Source organism: Grampus griseus (genome assembly GCF_964374135.1).
Source record: "Grampus griseus genome assembly, chromosome: 3".
NCBI classification, from domain to species: Eukaryota; Metazoa; Chordata; class Mammalia; order Artiodactyla; family Delphinidae; genus Grampus; species Grampus griseus.
In genome coordinates, this window is record NC_139019.1 from 5,947,479 (window position 1) to 5,974,192 (window position 26,714).

At 46.0% G+C, this 26,714-nt stretch overlaps 1 protein-coding gene across 2 annotated transcripts in view; it reads left to right on the forward strand.

Annotated features, from left to right (window-relative positions):
- Positions 1–2,057: 2,057 nt before the first annotated feature.
- Positions 2,058–26,714, forward strand: part of ADCY2 (adenylate cyclase 2) — a gene marked incomplete at its 5' end in the record, with an annotated part of 433,407 nt that continues 408,750 nt past the window's right edge. For both annotated transcript variants that reach the window (XM_082650879.1, XM_082650880.1), the window contains 2 exons: positions 2,058–2,288; positions 21,524–21,721. In XM_082650879.1, the coding sequence (XP_082507005.1) occupies positions 2,058–2,288; positions 21,524–21,721 (429 nt within the window). The remainder of the gene's footprint in view (positions 2,289–21,523; positions 21,722–26,714) is intronic.

Genomic DNA, 26,714 nt, shown 5'->3' on the forward strand with positions numbered 1-26,714 from the left:
TAGGGGGCTTCTCCCATTCGTTGCCTCCTTCCATTTCTTCTCCTCTGCAGGTCTAGGGCAGGAGGGAAGGCCCAGGACTTGGTGGAGTCTGGTGGGCAGGGTCCCTGGCCAAGGATCCAGTGTCCGGGACATGCTTCCTTTTTGTCCCCCATCCTTACCCACCGGCCAAGGTCTCGGGCAGCCGGTGGCAGAGCTGTGCCCTTCTCTGGTCTACACCCCCTGAGCAGAGCAGGCATTAACTCTGGCTAAAAATAAAGTCACTAGAAGGCTCCGGGCCGCTCTCCCCTCGTGGGCTGGGTCCTGCCGTCCCTGGGCACGCAGCTACCCAGCTCACATGCCTCTGTCCCGCAGGGGGACAGGAGGGCCAAGAGCGGGCAGTGGGACAGTTCGTGAAGGTTTCCCAAGTGTTAGGCAGTGCCAGGGCTCAGGGCCCCCTGCGCTGGTCTGGTACTGGAACAGACAAGGGCATAGGAACAACCCCCGGCCGTGTGCTGGTGCCCGAGAGGGGAGGATCGCGGTGCCTCGGATTCCTTAGGCTTCGGGTGGAGGTGGGATTTGCGGGTCTTGGGTACAGCCAACTCTCGACTAGGAGGAACCCTCCAAAAGGGTAGGCTCCTTTGGAGAGCACCAAGGAGCTCCCCTACCGCCCAGGGAGAGGGCCAGCGGGCTCGACCCCAGGAGTGTCAGGAGGGGGACACTGCCCCTGCAGACATCGGCCCCCGCGCCCAGTCCCCCGAGGTGACGTGGAGGAAGCGAATCCCAGAGCCAACCCTGCCCGCACCAGCGCCCAGCCACTCTCCCCGGTCGCGCCCTCGCTGCCATCCCTGCCGGACAGCAGGGGCTCGGCGGGGGCCGTGGACCGACCAGAGGGCTCCCTCTAAACTCCGATACGGAAAACCTTGCCCTATCGGGTACCTCCAAAGTGTGACTTAAGCTGAAACTGCAGGGCGCAAGTAAGGCGGCCTACCCGAGGACGTGGCGGAGTGCAGCGCTCAATCACACGGGCGGGTGTCCGCCTCGCTTCTCCATTGCGCATTTGGAGCTGTTCTCGGCCAGGGGGTCTCCTCGCGTCCCAGCGTCTTCCCGCCCACCGCAGGGAAGCCTCCTGCTCTCTAAGAGAGTGGGGAGGACCGTGAGAGCCCCCAAGCCCGCTGTGCTGAGTTGAAGAAGAGGAGGGTGGGAACCCCCTACCCATTAAGGGATGCGGAGGGGAGGGGAATCCCTCCTGCGAGCGCACAGAGGGTGAAAAAGAGAAAGTTCCCGCGACCCTCCGAGTAGGGGATACCAAAGGATGGGAGGTCTCCTCCCGGCTACGCTCTGAGAAAGTGGGGAGGAGCGTGAAAGCACCCTGTCCTACCCACCCCCCGCACACCACTCAGAGCCTGGGGGGACTGGAGGGTGGGAGGGGCCCCTCCCCGCCGCACTTGGAGCCAGTGGAGAGGAGTTAGGAGCCTCCGCAGTCTTCTGAGCGAGGTCGGAGGTGAGGGCGGCAGGAAGCGGGAACCCCCAGGCCGCGCTCGGGGACCGCGCAGGGCACGGTGGGAGCCCCCGCCCGACCCCAGGCTGAGACAGCGGAGGGGAGGTGGACCTTGCCCGCGCTGATCGTGGGTGGGTCTAAGAGAGGGACCCCCGGGGCTGGGGCGCGGCCCCCGCCTCTCCCCTCCCAGCACGCGGCTGGGCGCGCCGGCCCCCCGCCGTGCCCGGCGCGCGACACGGCCGTCGGGGGGCGGCGGTGGGTGGAGGCCTGGCTGCGCCGCGCGGGGTGCGGGCAGAGGCGGGTCGAGCGCCCCCTGTCGCACCCGCCCCTCCCGCGCGGTGGCGGCAGCGGCGCCGCCGGGAGCTGCCCCCGAGGCCGCCGCCCGGCCCCCGCCCGCGCGTCAGCGCGCCCAGCCCGGGGCGCCGAGCTCCGCCCGCGCCGGAGGCCCCTGCGCGCAGCTCGGAGCGCGGGCAGCGCAGCCGGCCGAGGCAGCGCGGGGCTGGGACGCGGGCGGCTGCGGGCTAGCGGGCGGCGCGGCCCCGGCCGGGCGCGCTCGGCGGGCGCCCCGTGAACCGCCCCGATGTGGCAGGAGGCGATGCGGCGGCGCCGCTACCTGCGGGACCGCGCCGAGGCGGCGGCGGCGGCGGCGGCAGGCGGCGGCGGCGACGGCGACAGGCTGCAGCGGTCCCGGGACTGGCTCTACGAGTCGTACTACCGCATGAGCCAGCAGCACCCGCTCATCGTCTTTCTGCTTCTCATCGTCATGGGCGCCTGCCTCGCCCTGCTCGCCGTCTTCTTCGCTCTCCGGCTGGTGAGTGGCCTCCCTGCGGGACCTGCCCGCGCGCCCCGGGGCCCCGAGAGGAGAGGGAGGTACCCGCCGAGCCGCGTCCCGCCCGGGGCTACCCCTCTGCCCGCGGCGCCCTGCCCCTCCTGCCTGCCCGCGGCCGACCTGGCTTGGGCGAGAACTGAGGGCGAGAGAAAAGTTTCCTCGGAAGGTTCTGCCCAAAATAAAGTTGCCGGGGTGTGCACTGGGTGGACGGCCCGGGTGTGCGTTTTCCACCTCTGCACACCCGCTGGCAAACTCGCCGCGCTTTCCACTCGGCGCCGCTGGCCGCAACAGCCGCTCCACTAGGTCTGTGTCCCTCCGAATCAGCCTCGCGCCTCTTCGCGAGACCGCTGCCCAGCCCCTGAGCTGGCGTTTTAGTTATTTAACTCTCTAAAAAGCCTGCCTCGGGAAAGTGGTGAATGGAGAGGAGAAATGAAAACAAGTATTTTATTATGCATATTTGCCTTTAAATCTGTATGGTTTAGTCCCATAGACAGGGCGAGATGGGGTGTTGACCTGTTGTGAATCTTCAGCCTCCAAGTGTATAAGTAACAAGCATCCGTGAACCGTTGATTTCCTATTTCTAGAGAGGTAGTTAGTCGTGTTTACTTGTTTTGCACAGGTTTTTAAACTGGATTTCATCACTGGGAGCGTAATGCAACTCCACAGCTGATGTCAATTTTGCCAATTTATATTTTTCGAGTAGAAATCCTTGGCTCCCTCCCGTGAGCGGTGAGGGGAATCTGTAGATGGCGGTAAGCTTCCTGTTACTGATCTTTCTGTTGGTGTGGTTCAAACTTCTGCACCGCCTATGATATGTATGTGCAGATCGAGTGCCAGGCATTGATTAATCAGTGAGATATTTTTGGTCAGTGGTTGATCTGGGGATGTCTGCATCGAATGATGTCTTTTTAGCTTAGAATATAAACATACACCTATATTCATGTCCTTGGAGCAAAGGTGTGGGTGTTTGCTTTATTTCAACACGTGTGCAAAATAGCTGTCCTTGGGTTTTTGGCAATTTATTCTTCATATCCTGAGCCAGATGGTGCTCTAATATTATGCATGGGAAAACTTATCATCTGGGTTCTTTAAAAAATGAAGTTTTCTTTTTCCCCACACTAGTCAAGAGGTGTTGTCTTCTGCTGGAATTCAATGAGATAAGAATAGAAATTAGAAAGTAAATAGAACATCACGATGCCACCGATCACAACTGGGTCTTTTATTAAACAACGTAGAGCAGAGAGCACCTTAATTCTGTATTCTGGGTGTGAGTTCACGGCAGTCTTCACACCCTTGTTACCAGCCTGGAATGCTCCCTGGAATGGCATCTTTGTCTCTTCTCACCACTTTATAGGGCCAAAGAGGACCTGGTGAGAGACTTCTTCTCAGTCTCATTGGCAAGCAGGGTCTCTAAAAGCATCTCCTTCTCATTTCCATTCTTGCAGGGAAGAAAACACATCCCTTTTCCTCTGGAAAAAGCAGCCAGGACATTGCTACTTGTGATTCTGTTGAATCTGTAATTCAAACCCGTTCTGGCTGGTTCTCTTCCAAATGGAAAAGAAGGAGCAGGTGATGGCCTATTTATAGCACCATTAATATATTTAAAGACAAACGTGAAGTTCATGCTCCCCTACACACACCACTTTGTTGCTATCATACAGATCTCTAACTTCTTAAACCTTGATCTACCTAGATGTTCTTGAATGGGTCGTCAGGGATTCAGCACAGTCAGCTGAAAGCTCCCTTCTCTAATTTGTCTTTGATCTTTGTGTTTCTTTACCCAGTTCCTTTATGTTCCATTTCACGTGGTGCAAATGCTGGAGTGGTATCTTTTTAAAAAGCTTATTCGGGCATCTTTACTTTTCTTGATAAATCAATCATTCCCACACTCTCCTGGCATTCAGCTAAATCACTTTAAGTACAAAGCAGGCATTTCCCATGGCATGGCTGTAGCCCAGGGTGAGGTCCAGAGATGGTGGAATGGATCCTGTCCTTTGCTCTACCTAAACCATGCTCTGACTACTTTGTAAATCCTGCTAGGTGTTGAGCTGTGCAGAAATGTTCCAGAATCAGGAAGGGTGACGTGGTCTGGTGGAAAGGCTACCTTCAAGTGGGCACTGGGACTACTTACTGGGCCTGGCATTGGGAAATGCATGGGAGGAATGGGCACTGTCTTCTGCAACTTGACCTTAGGAAGTACTGGCACAGTTCTGAGATCTGGACAGCTCATTTCTATTTTGCTTTTAGTAATAGCGTAAACAGCAGTTCCACTTTACTACATCCATCCATGTAGTCAAAGATGGCTAGGTTAGGAGCATTGGAAGATGGGACAGAGTTAACATGGAGTCATGTGCACACAGAGTGGGGTGAATTCAGTTTTCAGACTGACCAGAGCTTGGCTTCCCAGAAATCTACACTGGGAGACAGAAATAGCTGCCTGGGGCCTGCCCAGGTTTCCACCTTCCTGCGCTTTACTGGAATCACTAGGACAGATTCTTCTTTCCCTTGAATCTGCCTGATTTTGATTTCCACTAGACTTCCATCAGTTCTTGTAGTAGAAAAAGTCTGGTAACTTTCTTAATGCATATCCATAGTTTTCTGGAACATTTGAGTCACAAGATGATCCTGATAGTATCCAAGTACATAGTGATTTTTTGGTATATGTAATTGCCTTTGTGTGAAGTGACTTGAAATATCTTTTAAAAAGAAAAAAAGTAAGCTTTGTCTTGACTTAGTATTTCCCTAATTGGCATTATTCACAATCTGCTTTCACTTAATTTCAGTCTATGGTCAATCTATGCGTCTGCATCATTGATCACGAAGATAAGGTAATCTGCAAAGTATTTTTATTATATTTTAAAAAGTAAATTCTGAATTGAAACTTTACTATCTTGCTTAACTATTTTCTACATAAAAAGTGATTAAATAGGTTTAATCCCATATTTGTTAAGAAATATCAAGACGAAACAAATAGCACATATGATAGCATGTCTTGAATTTTAATATCTTGTTTAATAATAGGAAAAATATTTTCTGTTGCTTATGATGGAAGTTTTTGATGATAGTACTGGGCATGGTGAACAAAATTAAATTACCCTCTGGCATGAGAAAACTTGGAACTAATAAGACCAAACTTTAAGTTCTAGGTCTTATGAGGTAGCTTCATTTTCCAGGACTGGTTCTTATTACTAAATGCATGAAAACCTCATCTCAGAATCAAATCCTCTCTCATTTATTATGTCCAAAATCAGCCAACTTTTCTCAAAATTTGCCCGTCGTGGTTAGGAAAGGCTGGCATAAATTTTTTAGTTTGTCAAATACCAGCTAGCTCCAGCCAGATTTGTTTTGGTTAAAATTTATGATTAGGGATGGTCAATATTTCAACTGGAATGGAAAAATTTCATTCCCATAAATTTTAAATAGTCAGATATTGCAATAAAATAGTTTTTTTCTGGTTTTTTTACCGTTTTTTTTTTTTTAGTTTGGTAATATCCAAATGAGTATATACTTTTATCAGTATTACATATGTAATATGTATAATTTTGACAGAATATGATTTACCTTCTTGCTTTTACCGTGATTCGGTGTTCTAGATATTTCAAACAATGACCGTAAGTACTTCATTACAAATCAGTTTTCCAGCATCAGGTGTTTTTTCTAGGGGCAGATATATGAGTGTTTCTTTTCTCTATACATGGAGAAAGAATCCTAATTCTTCCAAAACGAATAAGTGAATCCAATCATTGTAGAGGCAAATTGGCTTTATTATTCCAGACATTATTTCAGCGCCCCTAGTGGGTGGAAGGATCAATGGGGAGAAGTCTTTTCTTGGGGAGTGGAAGGCTGAAGAAGGCAGATAAATACATCTGACATCTCCTCTAAGGAGCAGGCAATTCTCTGCATACTTTCTCTAGTCTCTTAATTCTGGGGGTGGAGGGGTAGTGCATGCTTTTAGGAATTGGAGTGGAGGTAGCTAAAGATCTGTCTTTCTGCAAATTTCTCTGTATGTGCAGGAGAATCTTACTTGGCAGGTGTTTGTAATTTGCAACCAGTAATTCAATAAGTCACTTTAATTATGATTTAACTGTGGTATAAACAAACGACAGTGAAAAACTGTAGTTTTCTGCAGGAAAGATGGTTGCAGTTTAGAGGCCTAGCAAGAAAGGATTTGGAAGCATCCTTTGGATATTAAAGTGCATAATTAAATATATGCACGGTACCTTGCCTTCTCCATTTAAAAAAGGCCGAGTGTAATGGTTAAGAGCATCTGTGTGTGTTGGCATTTTGACTTTGTCCCTTTCCATCTCTGTGACCTTGGGCAAATTGTTCAACTCCTCTATGCCCCAGTTTTCTTGCTTGGAAAATGAAATGGTACCTGCCTTCTAAGGTGATGGTCCCAATCGGTACACGTGAAGCACTTAGAAGAATGCCTGGCACAGAGTATGCCCTCAGGAACTGTTGTCATTACTGGGTCTTCTGTAGTTGCATTTTCATTGTTGCTGTGAAAAACATGTAGTCACATAGTATTAGAGCTGGAAGGGCGCTCATGCTACAGAGGAGGAAACTGAAACCCAAAGGCGATGGCTCTTGTCTTTAAGGGTGCAGTTGTGGTGCTGGGTGTCTTGACTCTGCCTGCGTGAACTAGGCTGGTGATCACTGCAGATCTAGAATCCCCAGCTCTGGTCCTAGCACAGCAGCAGTTTTCTTGTTTGAAATTTCATGCTGATAGGAAAGTCCTCAAGGTTCATTCTGTGGATGGGGTTACATTTCCATTTTTTTCTCTTTTAATGTTAAAGAACTGTAGGGATGCTTCCCCACGATTAACTCATTGAGGTAGACTTCATTTATTTCCTTTATGCTGAATGTTCCCAGGGTTTTCCCATTAAGCAGCAGGTGCATTTGCAACTTTGCTTTCGTTGGCCAAGTCCCCGGCATGAATACTGTGGCCTGTAAAATCCATTCCTGTGGAGCTCTGTGTGAAACTTACTGGTATTTTTTAACTTAAACATTCTATTTAAAAAATAATAATGCTGTTAGAGCTGATCTGTTACTTTGGTAAAGGTGTCTTATGATTCTATTAATTACTTTGATCTGTTTGTTCAGGAATTGCTAGTGATGGGACAGTCAGGGCTAGGTGCTTGTGCATAATCCGCTGCTACCCCAGTTCCTTCTATAACTCGATGTTGACATCAGTACGATCCACTGGACTTCACTCATTCTTCCCTCACTGATATTCACGGAGTGCCTGCTGGGGCCCGCACTGGGATGGGCATCCCTCTGGGTGGCACTCCATCCAGAAGCAGCTCACCTTCGACACGCTGCCACTTACCTGTCCATACTAGGGTGGTCTGTTAGCCTGGACGCCGTGAGCTCAGAGTGTCTGCATCTGGTCCTTTTTCGCTTTGCTCTCTCCTCCACTGCTTCGCCTCTCCTCGAAGCCTCCCCCTCCCCGTGCTGCTTATCCAAGTTCAAGCTCTCCTTCCTGAGCTTAAACAGGTCAGCCTGTGCTGTGCATTCCTATCTGTATTGGTTGCTGCCTCTGATGCCTGCAAAGCTCATTTGTTACATGAAATAATTTACCCACTCCCTGACTGTCATCTGATGTGCAGAATAGTTTTGTCAGTTCGTCTTGTCTCCTCAACTAATTGTTAGTTTTTTCAGGGAAGAAACTTAGCACCCCCATATTTAATACAGTGCTAACCAGATCGCAGGTGCTTAACTAACATGGATAATTTAGGGGGTAGATGCATTTTTCCTTAGCTGCTGTCATTCCCACTGTGTAGCCTCTTGTTAAGAGCATAAAACTGTCACTAGACCTGGATCTGGTCTCAATGTTGCCACTTAGTGTTCCTGACAAATTAATTTATCTGCTGTGGACTAAAATGAATAACACAACCAGGCTCAGGGAGATATTTTGGGAACTAAGTAAGATGGATCCTGTGGACATTTAGCACAGAGCTGGGCACATGTCGTACCCAAAACAAATGTAGGTCATTTTTATTATTATACTTGGAGCACACAGGGTTTTCCTTGTCAAGGTCCCCTGTAGGTGTATTTCAGGCTGACAACTAAATGAGTACTAGAATTTTTAAACCTGGGTATGAAAGAACAGGGGATGTTTTTCTATTTATGTGATAAGTATGAATATAGCTTTGAGGTACTTAAAAAAAAAGATGGAGAAGCATAGATAGTTTAATTAAAGTCATATTGTGACACAAGTTACCGTTCTCTAGCACTAAAATTCTGCCAAATTGACACTGCTATTGGCCTTCATATTTTTTTCAATTTTGTTAGCTTTGGTTAATGTTATATAATGTAAAATGAACAAGAGTGATAAGATAATATTTACCAGGCAATTCCCTGGTGTCAAACTAGGAAATAGATACACATCTGGCAATGCTGGTTTGCAGCCACCAGGTGCGTTTGGGGGGAGGGAAAAGGATTGTTGAGTCAGCTTGTGTGTTTGATCCATATGGCCAAATTAAGACTTTGCTAATGTTGCTTCAATGCCCTATTTGTATAAAGATACAATAAAGATCACAAAGAAGGGAACCGGGAGAGGTTTGGAGGAAGACTTCATTCGTTCATCTGTTGCTGGCAACGTTACAAATAATCATTTTTGCTCCCTCTTTTCACTTAGGCTTATGCTTCCATCCCCAGGTGCCACCTTCAGGTGAGAGAGAGTGATGGGCAGAGTTATGAGATACTCAGCCTAAAAAACTCCATGAGCAGCTCTGCCAACTAGTTTTCTGACTCTGCCCAGGGCTGTAGAACGACAGTGCCAAGACAGAAAGAACGAGAATACAGACCTGGGTCACCACCATTAGGAATGCATAAGGCCAATTGTATCTCAGAGTCGAACCAAGCCACTTTTTGCTTGAAATGGAAGATTTCAATATTCAATGTTTAATTGAATATTTTATTCAATTAAAATCTATTGAATGAATAATTTATTGCTTTTGAAACATACAAACATAAAGTACAATGGCTTCTTTTTAGAACGTTGAAATTCTTGAGAAGACTTCTCAAGATGATGCTTATTGTCTGAGAGAATCTTATGAATAAATCAAGTGTCTAGGGTAACCACCCTACAGCAGGTTCCTGGTGGAGACGATGGCGGACCAGCACCATGGTGATGGGAGCCCTGACTGCAGGGTTTTGGGATTAGAATTTCTACCCAATTTCCACCAGTGTCCTTTGTCATCCCTCAGATGTAGTGATGCTGGGATATTACAGCCAGGACGGGCCAGAGCTCATAGGTGCTGGCTTCCATTCCATGCTTACCCCAAATGCTGAATTATTGCATGTGTTTTAAATGTACTGTATGATTTTTTAAGCTCTATAAAAAAAGGGAAAATAATTAAGATTTCTATCTACTAGTGAGCTGTGCATATGTTGAAGGAAAGGAAGTTTTAGACTGGTGCATTAGTAGAACTAATAAAGCTATGTGATGTTACAAATTCAGAGGATAAGGAGATCAGATGAATAAAAATGAAAGAAGTAATGAAGAAATGTTAACATAGTTCACACACATGATTGATCTGACACCTAATCCTCTCCCATTATTGGCTTGCAGTTAATTCAAACACATAACATCCATATTCGTCGGAATTGGACTTTAGGTGCACAGAATGGGATTTATCATTTGATTAATTTGATTAATCTTTGATTCTTGAGCTCAATCCTCATTTATATCTGTTTGGCTTGCTTGTTTATTTACACTAAAATTAAACATCCACGAACCCAGTCCAAACTAGAATATCCCCAATAATGTATTTCAGTCTACACTGCACCTCTCCCATTCCCCTACCTACCCTCAGAAGTAAACTTCATTTGCACTTTTTGTTTGTCATTCTCTTGCTTTTCTTTTTGTTCATTTTATCATACATACCCTATATATATCATGTGGTATATGTGTGGTATAAAGTGGTGATTGAGGTCCATTTACATATTTTTTTTCTTGCGGAGAATCAATTTTTACTGATTCATTTTAGTTACTTCTTTCCCCAAATCTGTTATAAATCAAAATTGCATATATGAGTCGTTTGTTATGGGCTATCTTTTCTCTTCCATTGGTTAAGTTTTGTTCTTTTTTTTTTTTTTTTTTTTTGCGGTATGCGGGCCTCTCACTGTTGTGGCCTCTCCCGTTGCGGAGCACAGGCTCCAGACGCGCAGGCTCAGCGGCCATGGCTCACGGGCCTAGCCGCTCCGCGGCATGTGGGATCTTCCCGGACCGGGGCACGAACCCGTGTCCCCTGCATCGGCAGGCGGACTCTCAACCACTGCGCCACCAGGGAAGCCCTTTGTTCTTTCTTAATACGCACACACACAGAGTATAATTACTAAGCTTTATAATACGTATTTATATTGGGCAAGGGAAGTAACATTCAGCTCTTTGAAAAGTTTCTTGGTTATTATTGAATTTTTGTTCTTCCATATAAATTTTACAATCAACTTATTTTAACCTCAATATGAAAAAACTCAAGTGGGATTTTGTTAGTGTTATATTAATCTATTGATTCATTGCTGATAATTGATATTTTATGATATTAAATTTTTCTATCCATGAACATGGGCTATCTCTCCATTTATATGCTTCAGTAATGTTTTACAGTTTTCTATAGGCTGTTCTTACTCCTGAGTACCAAAAGATATTTTGTATTTTATTGCTTACTGTAAATGATGTTTTAAAAATTATGAATTTCTACTCTTTTGTTGATGATGTAAAAGAATATAATTTTGGATATTATTTTATAGCTACACAACTTATCATATCCTTTTTATTACTGGTAACTGAAATGCAGATTCTTTCAGGTTCTCTACATAGACAATCATATCATCTACAAATAATGAGAGTTTTATTTCCTTTTGTCCAATCCTAAGGCATTTCATTTCTTTTTCTTGTATTATTGTACTGGCTAGAAACTCTAATGTGTTATTGACAGAACTTGTGATTGAGGGTATCCTTACCCTTTTTCCTAGTTTTAAATAGAATTCCTTCATAGTTTATCCACTTAGGATCATGTTGGTTACAGATTTTTATAGATATCCTTTGAGATTCCCTTTTGTTCTAATTTATAAAAAAAGTTTAAACGTGATTGGGTGTTGAGTTTTACCAAATTGAGATAATTATAGGATTTTTTGTTGTTTTTTAATGTCAAAGTAATGGATAATAATTTTCTATTATTGAACAATTTTTATATTCCTGATACAAACACAGTTTTTATGATATCTCATAAAATGTTGGATATGAAGTACTAACATTTTGTTTAAGATTTTTGCAAGCATATTCTTTGGTGAAACGAGTTTGGAATTTTTCTTTATCAAATTGTCATTTTTCTTTTATAAGTTTTTCTGGTCTTATAAAATAAATCACGGAATATGCCTTCATTTTTAGTTTTCTAAAAGTATTCATTATGTTAGAGTTGATAGAATTTGCTTAGAAAACCACATGGGTTTGTTGCTTTCTTTGTAGAGAGATTTTTAAAATTTCTGCTTCAGTATCTTTGATAGTAGTAGGATTATAGTATTTCTAACTTTACTTCTCAAGTCAGTTTCAATAAGACTTTTCTAGGAATCTTTGCATTTTGTCCCAGTTCTCAAGTTTAATGGCATGTATGTGATAATACTGTTCTCATTTTTACACTTTACATATACTGTATCTTCGGGTTTTATTTATAGTGTTATTTTTAGGTGCTTTCTTTTTTTACTTAATCTCATCAGATGTATGTTTTGTCTTAACATACATTAAGACAAAACATTTGCATTTTTGCTTTCTATCTTTGTTACCTCTTGTGTCAATCAGAACATATTAGAATATGCTATGGAAACAAACAACTCCAAAATCTTAATAGCTTAACACAGTAAAGGTTTATATTTTGTTCAGGCTGCACAGTAAATTTGAGTCAGCAGAGGAATTCTCTCACACCAGTCACTCAGAGATTTAGAATGAAGGAAGTTGCATCCCACAGTATCCTTCTTTCCTTGATTGCTACACTAGGGAGGAAAAGAGTGCTTCACTCTCTGGCAATTGACATCTTCCACATGGAAGTGACACATCACTTTTATTCATTTTTCATTGACCAAGTAAGTATCCTAGTTATCTTTTGCTGCATAAAACCCCCCAGAAAACTTAGCGGTTGAAAACATCAACATCATTTATTTTCCTCCTGAAGCAGCAACTTGGGCAGGTTTGGCAATGGCAGCTCATCCCTGCTCCATGTGTCAATTGGGATGGCTTAAAGGCTGAGAACTGGAGTCCTTAGAGGCTTACTCACTTACATGTGTAGTGGTCATTGCTGGCTGGTAGCTGAAACTCAACTGGGACTGTTGGCTGGAACACCTTCACATGCCTCTCCACATGGTTACTTGACTTCTTCACAGTATAGTTGCTGGGTTCCAAGAGTGACCATCCTCTAAGAATCAAGTAGAAGTGCATGGCATCCTTATAATCCTGTCTCTGAAGTCAGATAACACCACTTCCATCATGGTCACAAAGAACTGCCCAGGTTCAGTTGAGGAGGGCATAGAACCTCACTTGATGAGAGGAGTGCCAGTCACATATGGGTTGGGATATATTATGGCCCCCATTCGTGGGAAATACAGTCTACCACAGTACCTTATATAGCACATCAAATTCCCATATGCCTACAAGGAGGATGCATCAGTTAGCTTGTTCTGCGTAACAAACCGCCTCCAGAATTAACAGATTGGAATAACTATTTTATTTAGCTCACAATTCTGTGGGTCATCTCTTCGTTCTAGCTATTCAATTGATCTCTGCTGGTCTATCTCTTGTTTGTGTGGTCCGCTGGCAGCTGGTGGGTCATTTGGTAGCTGGATCATCTAAGGCGTCCTCATTGACATATGAGGCCAGTTGGCAGGCTGTCAGCCAGGGATGTTGGGTAGGGTGACAGAGTCACTGGGCTCGTTTAGCAAACTAGCCTGAGCGACTTTGCATGTGGGGTTCTAAAGATCAACGAGGAAGAGGGCAAGCCCCAATACCTAAGTATTTTCACGTCTTTGTTTCATGCAACTGTTGTCAAATTGTCCAAAGAGAGTCACGTGGCCAGGGCCAGAGTCAGTGTAGGAGAGAATTACATAAGGGCTTGGATATAGGGAAGGGAATTAGTGCAGCCAGTTTTGCTGACAAAACCATAACCATAACAGAGAGGTGAACTAGAATGTTTAACAGTGCTATTACTGCCACGGTGCACCTACCTGGTCACCAGACATTTAGTTTACTCCTTCCTTAAGAAAATACGTACATCGCTTTCTCAAGAGAGACCACTCCAAAGTCCCATCCACTACTGGCAAGAAGCTCAGAGTCTAGGATCTGTGAATGAAGGGCACTACTTTGTTCAAAGGGAATGCTGAGCAGTCATTTCACATGAAGCCTGAATGTGGCTTCTTCTTTTTTAAATTTTAATTTTGTTGGAGTATAGCTGATTTATAATGTTGTGTTAGTTTCAGGTATACAGCAAAGTAATTCAGATATATATATATATATATATATATATGTATATTCATTCTTTTTTAGATTCTTTTCTTATATAGGTTATTACAGAATACTGAGTAGAGTTCCCTGTGCTATGCAGTAGGTCCTTGTTGGTTATCTATCTTATATATAGTGGTGTATGTGTATTCATCCCAAACTCCTGATTTATCCCTCCTGTGGCTTCTTTTGATCTGGAGACCTGTGGACTAAGAAGATGTTATCAACCATCCACTCAGCCACCCAGTGCACAAAGGATAGCCACAAAACTCTCCCATTATCCCAAGGGAAGAATGACACACGTTCATTAATCTCTGGTCATACCAATTTATAAATTCCCCTGGGCAGACAGTTTGAGGGTCCCTGGCCCTGGGGATAGGGATTGCTTCTTCATTAGATACAGATTCTTGTCCTGGAAATAGACCCCTGTCTATTATTTCCTGTGACATCTGAACCCTCCACTGGGGAGGTTCTTCCTTATTGGCCATCATTTTGACCACAACTGGATTGAGTTTTGGGGAATATTTCCTTCTTGGGGACTGAGCAATTTTCTCCACCTCTTTCTTGCCATAGATAGAGAACCCCAAATTTCCTTTGTTTAGAACAGCAAAAGTTCACATTGGCATTTCTTTTGGAAACACAGATCTTTCAAAACTTCTTTGAATTCTTCTCTGTTTAATTTCACTCATCTCCCGGTGTCAAAGGTCATGTTCTTTTCAAGACATACTTCTGTGATTTGCTATATTACTCTGCCTTTTCGCTCCATCTATCTCTCAGTCTTTCTCTCGCTCCCTCTCTCTATCAGTCTGTGCATGCTTTGAGCCCGTTTGGGAAACACAATTTCTGGTTCTCTTTTCCCTGCGCCTTTTTGTTCAGTTGAAAGAATTTGCTGGCACCATACTTTTAGTTGGGCTTTATTCTGAAGCACCTTAATCCATTCCGTCTTCAATAGTAGGTTTGATTTTTTTTTTTCTGCACATGACTGGGTTTTAATCACTCTAGGACCCAAGTTCTGTCATTTACTGGTTCAGACTGAGAAGCATTTTCCTCTTCCTCTGATAAATCCATAGAATTCTGCCTCCCTTTCATCCCTCCTTACAACCAATCAGTTATTTTCTGAGCTTGTATTTTTCTTGTACCTTAACAAATGCAGTGAGCAGCAACACACCCACACTTGTAACATTGTGTTTGATGGCCCTTTCTAGAGTAGGGGTCAAACAAACTCTGGCCTGGGACCCAATCTGACCCACTGCCTATTTTTTCAAATAAAGTTTTATTGGAATATAGCCTGACCATTCGTTTGCCTATGATCTATGACTGTGTTTAAGGTACAGCAGGCTGTGTTTAGTGTGACAGAGACCTTATAGCCAGTGAAGCCTAAAACATTTATGATCTGGCTCTTACAAAGAAGCTCGCTGAGCCCTGCTGTAGACTTACAATTCTATTAGAGCATCTTTTGCCTTCCAGGACAGGAATATATTCTGACCAAATGTTGGACCATTGCGTAGCTTGGGTTGCTACTTTTCAGTCTCTGATAATAGTTTCCTTGCTGCTTCTGCCACCTAGCAGCTATCAATGCTGTATATTTTAGGTTTGGGGCAGCACTGTATTTCAGGTACCAATTTTTGTATCAGCAAAGGTGTTATATAGGTTGTGACGGGTTAATAAACCTCCCACACCAGAGGGTTACTTCTTGCATACACGTCCTGGCCAGTGTGGGCCAGGAGGGAGCTTCTGCTCATCTGGGCTGGGCTGTAGGTGTCCTCCTCATGACAGACGCTTCTGTAATCATTGTACCATGGAGAGAAAGTGCTGTGAGACCTCTCACTGGCATTTACAGGCCTCTGCCCAGGAGAGAAACACTTCGCTTCTGTCCACATTATTTTGGCCAAAGCATGGCTACTTGGAACTTCAAAGGAGGTCAGAAAGTACACCCAGAAGGAACCCAGAAGAAGGAAATGGGGAATATTTTGGAAAGTCCCTGACCACCGCATCTTCTTTCTACTTTCTTTGGGTTTCATTCTTTTCCACATTTCTGAAGTGGGATCTTTAATTCACCAGTTTTCAGCTTCCTTTCTTATTATGGAGCTTGGCAGCAACAGGGAGCATTGAGATCAGCAGAGAGTCACTAGGTCAATCAGGACGTGCAGGGATGTGCACCCGCTGAAGGGAGCCCTTTCAGGAAGGAATGTGGTGGGGAGCCTGGTCCGGCTGCTTTGGTCAGAGTGCTGCACGTGGAGCAGGGCAGAGCCGGGCAGGCTGGGCCCCTCCAGGCTTCTCCACACGTGTCTCATCCACATCTGACCCTGCACATCGCCCTTCCTGGGGCTGCTTGGCTTCCACCTCCCAAATCTTGTGCAGGCACCCGCGAGGGCCAGCTCTCACCTGGGAGCATTCCAGGAAGGGGATTCTGGTGGGGACTTGCTCCACTTTCCCCTCCCAATTCTGGCACAAATTCCTCTTCTGTTCAACTCTAACCAAGAGCCGTGGAGGGAAAGGGGCTCTAAGAAATGTGACTCCCAGCAAAGCCAAATTGACAGTAGGACAATTCAGCTCAACTTGTAAGATGAACCATTTCCCTCTGAGCACCACTTTTACTGCACAACACAAGTTTGCTCTTGGGAAGACTTTCAAAATTTTTCGCAATTATTTTGCATTTTACGTTTAGATCTATGATCCATTTTGAGTTGATTTTTGTGAAAGGTGTAAAGTATGTATCTAGATTCATATTTTCGTGTGGGTATCTATTTAGTTGTTCTTTGCTTTCTCCGTTTAATTGTCTTTGCGCCTTGGTCAACATCAGTTGACTACATTAATGTGGGTCTTTCCAGTCCGTTGATCTGTTTGTCTCTTCTGCATTACCACTCTGTCCTGATTACGGTTGCTTTGTACTAAGTCTTGAAATCGGGCAGTGTGGGTCCTCCAACTTTGTTCTTCTCCTTCAACATCGTGTTGGCTATTCTGGGGCTTTTGCCTCTTCGTTTAAACTTCAGAATCCGTGTGTTGATATCTACAAAATTAACTTGCTGTGATTTCGATTGCCATTGCATTGAATCTGTAGATTAATTTGGAAAGAACTGACATCTTGACAATACTGTCTTCCTATTTATGTACACGGAATGTCTTCCTATTTATTTACATGGAATATTTATTGAGATCATCTTCGATTTATTTCGTCATAGTTTTATAGAATATTTTAGTTAGAATTTTTATTTATTCCTTTCACACCTCATGGTAAAATGGAGTATGACTATGTATGTGGGAAAGAATGAGAAAATATATTTTCTATCACGTATCACACACACACAACACACACATATACATTATGTGACACATATACTTAAAAGCAAATGTGGGGCTTCCCTGGTGGCGCAGTGGTTGAGAGTCCGCCTGCCGATGCAGGGGACACAGGTTCGTGCCCCGGTCCGGGAAGATCCCACATGCCGCGGAGCGGCTGGGCCCGTGAGCCATGGCTGCTGAGCCTGCGCGTCCAGAGCCTGTGCTCCGCAACGGGAGAGGCCACAACAGTGAGAGGCCCGCGTAACGCAAAAAAAAAAAAAAAAAGCAAATGTGTATCATAGCTAAAGGCTGATTTCTTTTTGCCCAGTGACAGCCCTTCAGATTAATTTGTGGTAATCAAATATATAATCATGTAGAATGGAAAATTGGCATCATTTCAATAAGGAATAGTCAGACTAGCATTGGTGGAAAGTACTCAGATATTCAGGAAAGAGGGAGTGATGGTCACCACGATAATAATCTTATTTATGGTGCACCAGTGACGTACTCAACCCCGCCAGCCATGCAGTGTCTGTAGTTCTGTTCATGTGAGGGAACAGGGACTTAGGGAGGCCCCGTGCTCACTCCAAGTTACAGTTAGTGATGGAAATTGGTTTCTACCTTCAGTCTGTCGGACTTCAAAGCACTTCACTAAAATATCCTTTTTATAGAAAAGTATTTTACATTAGACTGTCCTTTACCATCTAAAAGAAGAACAGTACTGTTTAACAAAAAATGAAAAATGCACGTGGAAAAGAATGAACATACAGATAATCTGTTGCTCCATGGAAAAACCTCCAAGAAGCAAAGCAGTTGTCACATGATAAATAAAAACGATGGGTGTTTAGGAGGCTTGGCAATTAGAAGCGATCCCAAATTACCCCAAAATGCACTGAACAGGAAAGGATGAAACGGTCCAGGAGAGATAGGAGCCCATTATCATGATAGTAGGTAATACCATGCTCAAGGTCTCTTTTAAAGGCATTTTAGCCCATTTTATTTAGTTTGCATTGTATGGTAAATTTAAAAAGTCTTTTTAAAGATATGTCTTAAAGGCATTTTCACACATTTTAGTACTAATAAAGACATTTTAGTACATTTCATTTAGTTTACATAACATGGTAAATTTTTTTTTCCGCGAAGGGAGGAGGGGTGAGGATATATAAACATATTTAATTTAGATTGACAATGTTTTCACTGTTTTTGTTCACTTTATTTTGAGCTACTCTATTTGTTTTATACTCTGAATTTTGAAAACTCAACTAGCTCCTAAGGAAGCAGCCATGGGGGAGCTGTAGTGGCTTCATTCATCTTCCTGTCCACTGGGGCCAGAATAAAGGACGGGGGAGGCCCGTGTACTTCAAGGTCTGAGGGCGTTCCACTGTTTCATTTATTCATTAGCCTTAAGAAAAACGCATGATTCAGATGCGGGGTTAGGAAAGAATGTGGTTTATAAGCTTATACATTCTTAATGAATACTGTTCTGTTTTCTTTCCTTGACAACCTTATAAAAGATTCTGTTTAGTGGAGAAGTCCATATTAAGGTGTTTGGAGTTAGACTTCAAAAGGCAAATGCAGAGTAAATTGGTGGCTGTTCTCTTTCTGGAAGAGCCCAGATTCTTCAGTGGGCTCAGGTTCTGCAATGGTCAGGGCCACTGGCCTCATGAGCAGTGGCTGACCGTCTTAAGCCGTGGGCCATCTGGGAATCTGGTCCCCGCAACCGAGGCTGGGGACACTGCTTGAAGCTGAGATTCCTTCTCTGGTGTGTGGGATGGACCAGGGAATGCCGCGCATCTGGTGAGCAGGGGTGCCAGCCCCTCAGATCAGATTACAATGGAGAGACTTAGGGCCTTTGTCCGCCCCCTCCTCCCTAAAAGTATATTCACAGTCGTAGTTTATGCTGGGTTAGCATGGAGATGTATGTAATCTTTGAGCTTAGAATCTTGGGTTTTTTGGTTGTTATTGTTCTGATTTTGAACGAAATTAAAACATTTCTGTGGGCCCGTAAAAATATTAGGGGACCCAGGCTCTGTGTCCTCTGTGCCCAGTGAAGAGGTCACCTGAGGCCCACACTAGTCACTTCTCAGTGATCAAGACGCTGATAGTTAAAAAAAAAAAGAAAAAATATGCCATAGAGACTCCAATATTTAAAACCAAAACCCCTGTATCAAGTCTTATTACATAATGTACCCAGCTCAGTAAGGCATTGGGTCTTCAACTGATTACCGTTGGATCTTTTAAAAAGAGAAGCACAGGAAAAGCTCCTACAGGTAGAGTACTTTGTCCCCCTCTTCCTGGAAGGACTCACAATCACAGACTTTCTGTTCCTTTAGCTACTAATTTTCACTAGACAGTCACGCATATTTTCATACCATTTTCAGTCTTTCTGGAGAAATCAGAGCCAATAAAGTCACTGATTGTTTCTCCCTTACTGGGTTAATGAAGTAAGTGAAAAGCCACACCAGGAAAACAGCTGTCCTGGTTGTTTACTGGTTAGCTTTCTGTCCACAGCTCAGTTAACTTCATTTGGGAAGGTTTAAAATAAAATCGGTTTTCACGGCTCCATGTGTGTAGCAATTGTGGTCTCAAATTTGATGTCTTCAGAAGACAGGCTGTCGGGTCCCTGTGTACCTCGGCCCATGGTGCCTACGTGCTGGGGAGCACTGGTGGTTACCTGACACCTTTTTGCAACGATTGGAACATGTGTGTGAGGGTAAGAGTACAATTAGGCACTTAATTGTGGCCAAAAATAGCAATGGCGGGAGATTATAAGAACATCCCTTTGGATCCTTCTGTTTCCTGGCTGTTGTGGAAACAGATTCCTTTGGCCCCTCAAGGACTGGCCGCACCTGGTCTAGTGGATCATCTCTGCACAAGCAGGGTGCGGAGCTCTGCTGCAGGGGTCTGCAGGAAAAGACCGCCCCCAGCTCCCTGGGCTGGAGCCCTGGCTCTCTCCCCATCAGCTCCACAACCCTGGCACCTTCTTTCCGTTCAGGGCCGTGCGTTTCCTCAGCTGTAGAGCAGTGCAGGCACCAGCGCCCACCACCCCCATTGGGCTGTTGTGTTAAAGGGCTTAATGTACTTGAGTGTTTAGCACAAAATTATAGACATGAGTATTTGCTGTGATGGCCTTTTTTCCGGGTATGACTTGACGCAAATAATTGGGAGAGAGAGGAAGGGGAAATGAAGGCACTGAGGGTGGGCCTGGGTCCCTTTTCTTTCTGCTGGGTGTCAGCCTGGGCCCCATATGGTGGTTTGGCTGCTCTGCTTTGCTTCCCGCTCTCCCTGTGGTTATGGCCTGATATCTGAAGGGGGCATGGGGGGGCATCTCCAGGGTGAAGTTAGAGATGCTCGGGGCACGGAGTGAACCCTGTACCAACCAGAAAAGGTGAAGGCTTCCCCAGGCTCTGGTATTTGAAAGACCCACCCCGTACTTGCCAGATTGTACTGTAACTTTTAATATGCTAAAACCTCAGTGGAAGTTCTTAGGGCCGAGGCCATATGGGTGTTTGATTGAAACTCCTTTGAGTATTTCACCAACTAAATATATTGGGTGAGGATCAAATATCTTAAACGGTGTTCCATCCCATAGTGTGTGCTGTTCAGAGCAAGGTTCCAGCATCATGTTTGGAGAAGCTAAAGCCTAAATCCAGGCTTGGATAATCAAAGGAAGTATGATGTCTATTACATTGTGTGAAATTGTATAGAATTGTAATGGTGTGCCTTTTAGGGGGTGTGTGACTAGAAAGACATAAATAGAAAATAAGTATTAGTGTGCAAATGTGGATTTTTAAAAAATGCATTAGTAAGAGGCCAATAATAAATGTCCATTTTCTTTTTGCTACTGGAGCCCAAGAGAGGTGGTGAAGGAAACTAGCAAACTGACACCTTCTTCTAAGTATTTCCCGCTCTCTCATCTTCTAGACCCTTTTCTATTAACCTGTGTTCCCGTTAAAACATTAATTGCATAATTAACATAAAAGAAAAACTTCTCCCTTGAGAGCCTGAGATAGTTTTTAGGTTTTATTTAAATAAAAACATTTCAAATCCATTTGGAGGCCTTAATTTCCTACAGTTGGGGTATTTCTGATCCTCTGGTGCAGGCAGTGAAGTTGGTTGTCTTATTTTATCCGTACCTTCTGTGTTCTTGAATTCACTTTTGAATGAAATCCATTTCTCCATTTACCAGGGAAACTTTGAATTTGATGGCATGGCTGTTTTGCATTATTTAAATATCCAATACTGGGTTATTTATATAGAAAAAATATGGTTATTTAATAAGAAGCTTAAATTTTCAAAAGTTCCAACTGTTTTACTTCTGAAGTCACTTTTAAAACCTGATTTATTTCGACACTGATTAACATTGATAACATTTTGATAACCAGTCATGGGTACCACGGGTTTTCTAAATTGTACCTTTGCAATATTTTTTTTCTCTCCTTAGGAAGTTGAAGACCACGTGGCATTTTTAATAACAGTTCCAACTGCCCTGGCGATTTTCTTTGCTATCTTCATCCTCGTGTGCATCGAGTCCGTGTTTAAGAAGCTGCTCCGCCTTTTCTCTTTGGTGATATGGATTTGTCTCGTGGCCATGGGCTACTTGTTCATGTGTTTTGGAGGTACCGTCTCTCCCTGGGACCAGGTAAGGTGTTGAAATGCTCTTTGTGTTTGTTTTTCTGTGCTTTGATCTGTAACATACCAAGTTCTGTCAACTTGGCCCTAAACTGTAAACAGGAGACCAATAGCTGAGAAGGAAGTCTTCTGAAACAGCTGTCTCAGGCATGTCCCCATAATGAAGTCACTCAGCACCCGTTTGAACTCCTCAGACCTGCTGGCCATTGGGGTGCTGCCTGGGCTCACCTGGTCACGTGTTTCTTCTGATGGCTAAGTCTGCATTTACACCTCTCACCACTTGGTCTTGGTAGCTCCATTTTCCTCTAACCCCTGAGTTTCCCATTATTCTGGAATCCCTCTGGGACTGGAGCCTCACTTTGTGCCTCTAAGTCTTCAAAGACTGGTCATTGCCCTTGAACTCTTTCTCAGTGACTGGATCTCCCTTCTTACAGACAGATGGCTGTGATACTGACTTTGTATCAACGTGATAACGTCATAGCAATAGGGAGACCCATAGTTCTTCATGTTGAAACTGGGGAGGCTCTTGACTTAGAAAATGGCTATGTCTGGAGGATGTTAGATCTTCAGGAGAATGTAGTCTAATGGGCTTTTCCCCGTGTACTGCTGCCACAAGGCTGTAGCCTGCTGACTGCTTGGTCAAGTGCTGGGTCGTCCAGGGCACAGATGTGGGCCGCAGATGGGGGTGTGCTAGTTACTAGCTTCAAGTTTGTGATGGAAGTCAAGGGGTTCTGTCACCCTCCAGGGAGAGATGAAACTGAGCACCAAGGGCTGTCCCTGAGTTGGTGGCGACTCAAGAGCCTGGGGTAGGAGAGGAACAGGAACCACAGATGGGTAGAGGAGAGGTCATTAGGACATGAGGCCCAGGGAGGGTGAATTGCTGTGGAGGCCAACAGAGAAGAGAGATTCAAGATGGGAACGCACAAAAGGGTTGACGTGCCTGAGCTGAGAGAGCGCTGGGTGAGCCCAAGGATGAGGTTTCCAGAGAATTCTGTCCCGTGACCTCAGCCAAACCATCATCCTCTTTGGGCCTCGGTTTCTTCTGCAAAGGAAGAGGCTGGACGAAGTGAACTCAGGTTGGTCCCTCTGGCTCTAAAGGATGCTGTGATGGTGAGCACAGGTGGAAACAGTGCCTTTCCTCTCCTGCAGCTCCCCGAAGAGGCCCCAGTGCTCAGGGAAGCTCCCCTGGCCGTCTCCTCATGCCCCCGTTCAAGCCTCTTGCAGGGCTGGGCACCCCCCACCCCTGTCTCCACGCTCCGGCCAGCTCCTTCCCCGCCTCTGCTCCCCCCTTTGTCCTTCACACGCCCTCACCCAGCTGCCATCGACGGCACGCGTGGCCCGAGGTCCCTCCGCCTTCACACCAGTGCACGTGGACAGAAACAGAAAACCGGTTAAGAGCGTCATTTGCTTTCTGTGGCATGGACCCAGTGGCCTCTCCTAGCACCAGTGCCACCTTGTTTTAACAAAATAGTTTTAGAAGAAGCCTTACTATCTGGAACGGCAGTTTCCTTTTGTTCAGAATCCTCTGAGCTTACTTTTCCATGTGAATTACGGAATCAGTTTGTCATGTTCAGTGAAAGCTCTACTGTTACTTTCATTAACCTCATCGGGCCCCTTCCCAGAGCAGCCTCCCCAGATGTCCAGCTGACACCCCACCGGGCCACCCCCCATCTTTCTTGTTTTTCTGTAGCACTCATGATGATCTACAGCACCTCAGAGCTCGTGACATACCCCTCTCTTTGTTAATCAACTGTCTCCCCTGCAAGAATATAAGCTCCTTCCGGGGTCCGGGGGTGGATGTGACCATCATCGGCTGTTGTGTCTTCGCACCCCTGAGCATTCTCTGCCAGTAGGAGCACCCAGAGCTGCTTGTGCAGTGCTCTCCTTAGTGGATGACTGTAGTTTTTCACTTTCAGATTTGTTGTTGTTGGATTTGTGTGTGCGTGTGTATCCACTTGTTCCGTTTTCACTTATCTGTTGGTTTTATAACATACACTTTGGTTTTATTGCTGCTCTCTGCCCGCTTGGACGCGATCTCTCTAAGCATCTTAAACATACCTATCGCACAGTCATTTTACTTCCATTTTTTCCAGATTGATTCCCCAGGTGTTGAGTTGGTTGGCTCAGTTTCTTGGCATCAGCTTTGACGTTGTTGTTTCCGACTTTAAGTTGAGCTGGGGGTCTTCACCCCCCGATCCGTGATCCCGCCCTAACCCTCATGCCGCCGAGGCCCTGGGCAGAGAGAGCTCCTGCGTGGAGCCTCAGCCCTGTTGATGTGGCAGGTGGCCTGGGCAGGCTTGTAGGAGCACAGCTGTGTGTGCCTGGTGCCCAGAAAAGGCCACAGCCGGGCTCGGCGGTTGCGGCTATTTCTGGCCACTGTTTCTAAGCCGGGGGCTTGGCCAGGGTGCACGCCTCATGCTGGAGGGCTGCTCACACCTCTTGCCGGAAGAGGGGCGCTTTGGGCCCTGTGCCTCCACTGGAACTTGAAATCCTGCCCAGAACTCCCGGCTACCCCTGCCCCTTCAGCAGGGGACTTGAAATGTAGTTATTCTGCCAGATTGACCCCAGGTTTACTCTCTGGCGTCTTTTGGTATCAGCACCACAGATGCAGGCCCCTCACTGAACGCTGACCTTCCAGAAGTGTTAGAATAGGCTCAGTGCGCTTGAGGAAGTGAGCTCAAGGAATGGTTCCCACTAGAAGGTGTTTCTGTGAACAGTATTATTGTGAGGGGATGCAGGAGACCACCTGCTGCACTGACGGGGACAGTCCACACAGGGCCCTTCACCGCTGACGCCAAGGGCAAGTTCAGGGGTCCCAAGGCCACCCTGAGGCTTAATCGCTTGCTAGAAGGACTCACAGAACTCACTGAAAGCTGTAATACTCCTGGTTATGGTCTCTTACAAAGAAAGAAGGCAGATTAGCATCAGCCAGGGGACGTATTCAGGAGAACTGCCCGTTCTAAAGCCTCCATGGTTCCCTCCATGGGGAGTCACACGACAGCCCTGCCCGCCTGGCTACAACATGTAGCGCTGTGCATGGGGAATACCGCCTGCCTGCGAGGGTCAGCAGAGCCTTGTGTGTCCGGGGTTTTGACGGGGACTCCTCACGTGCTGCCTGCGTGGCTGACTGTCGGTCTCAGCCTCTCTGTAGACAGAGCTGACACTGCGTGGCCCTGAGCATCCTTCGTGAATCGCATTTGGACAGTCTGCTGGCCAAAGCCCCCAGGCAAACAGAGTCCTATCAGGTGGGGCATTCCTGGGGCCTGGAGCTCCCCTCCCAGGAGCCCAGGGCAAAGGCAGAGCTGTCTCTGGGTGAGGCGGGTTCTTCCTTGCACAGGTGGGTCGAGTGTAGATCTCGGCCGTCAACAGCTCCAGTGCAGAACCCAGAATAGAAACAGCCGGTGCGGGCGTCGTCTGGACGGTGCCACCCCTGTTCTGGGTGCTTCCCTTACACAAACCCATCCAATACTCGCGTAGCTCCGTGGGGTGGGCGCCATCGTACCCAGGCTCCCCAAGGGCCCAGGCTTCCACACCACGGGTACCTTGCTCCCGGCTGGGCTGCAGGTGAGCAGGACAGGAGATTTGAACTCGGGGGTCTGATTCCAGAGGCCACTCTGATCCGTGATACCGTGGTTCTCAAGAGGGAGCGATTTCACCCCCAGGGGACGTTCGTCCCTGTCTGGAAACGTCTTTGATTGTCACAGCCTGGTTGGGGGTCATCTAGTGAGTAGAAGCCATAGATGCTGCTCAACGTGCTACAGACACCCTACAATGCACAGGTCAGCAGCGCCACCAAGAATTATCCATCCTCAGATGTCTGGAGTGCTGAGTCTGAGAAACTCTGTATTTTAAGATGCTGCCCCTCAATGTTGTCTTTTAAATTTAGACCCAGTTCTCAAAGCCTCAGTAAGTGGAACTGTAGAGGTGCCAGGGCACGACTTAAGAGTGATGGTTCCGTTTTGATCAGGCAAAGATGAGTGATTTCACAGCGTGTATCCTGGAGAAAGTACCCTCAGGTGAAAGGGTGGCAGCTTTGAGATTGGTCACCCGTGTGGTTAGGAAGGGGTCACTGGGGAAATAAGGAAAACACGGAAGACGAAACTTCAGTGCCTTTGCCCTCACAGCCCTGACTGCGTGTGGAGGCCTCTCATCTTAATTCAGCTCAAGACGCCCCCAGCTTGGAGTCCCCTCCTACCCTGCGCTGCCAGCATCCCAACCCAGCTGACATTTGTTCCACACAGCTGCCTCCTGGACAAAAAGTATTTAAAAATGATATTTTGTTGATGGTTCCAAACATTCAGAGGGAAACTGGGTGATAAATTGCAGAGTCTGGGTCTCCAGCTGTTACAGTGGCAGCGTCTGCATTTTGCAGGGAAATTCTCTGCCTGCTTCTGGCTCCGGCTGACTTGCTGAGATGCCCGCCATGTGCTGTGACGAGCTCCCCATTGATCGACGGTAGAGGGGCTGTTGATGCACCTTATCTTCTTTTTCTGAATGTTTGAAAATACTTGAACGATTTTGAACTCAGCAGAGGAGGATTCAAGGTGTCTGTTTCCTCTGTTCTGTCAGGTAAAGGAAATGGGATAATTTTTATTTTTTTAAGACACCAGCGGCACTGTGTCTGGGGCCCATAGTCCCCTCTTCTGCACGTGCCCGGGCCACCACACGACATGACAGTGCTTCCTGTCTGAGGGCCTCTGGAACGCAGGGCCTTCCTGATAGGTAAGTCCTGTTGAAAGAGGCTTAATGGAGGTTGACAAATAGTGTCTCCCAGCTCTGGAGCCCGACATCTGAAATCAAGATGTGGGCAGGGCCATACTCCCCCTGAAGGCTCCAGGGCAGGACCCTTCCCTGCATCTTCCAGCCTCATGTGGCTGCCGGTAACCTTGTGTTCCATGGATTGTAGACACACCTCTGCAATGTCCGTCATCACGTGGCACTTTTCTCCCTGTGTCTCTTCGCTTCTTATGAGGACACCCATCAGACTGGACTTAGGGAACCCC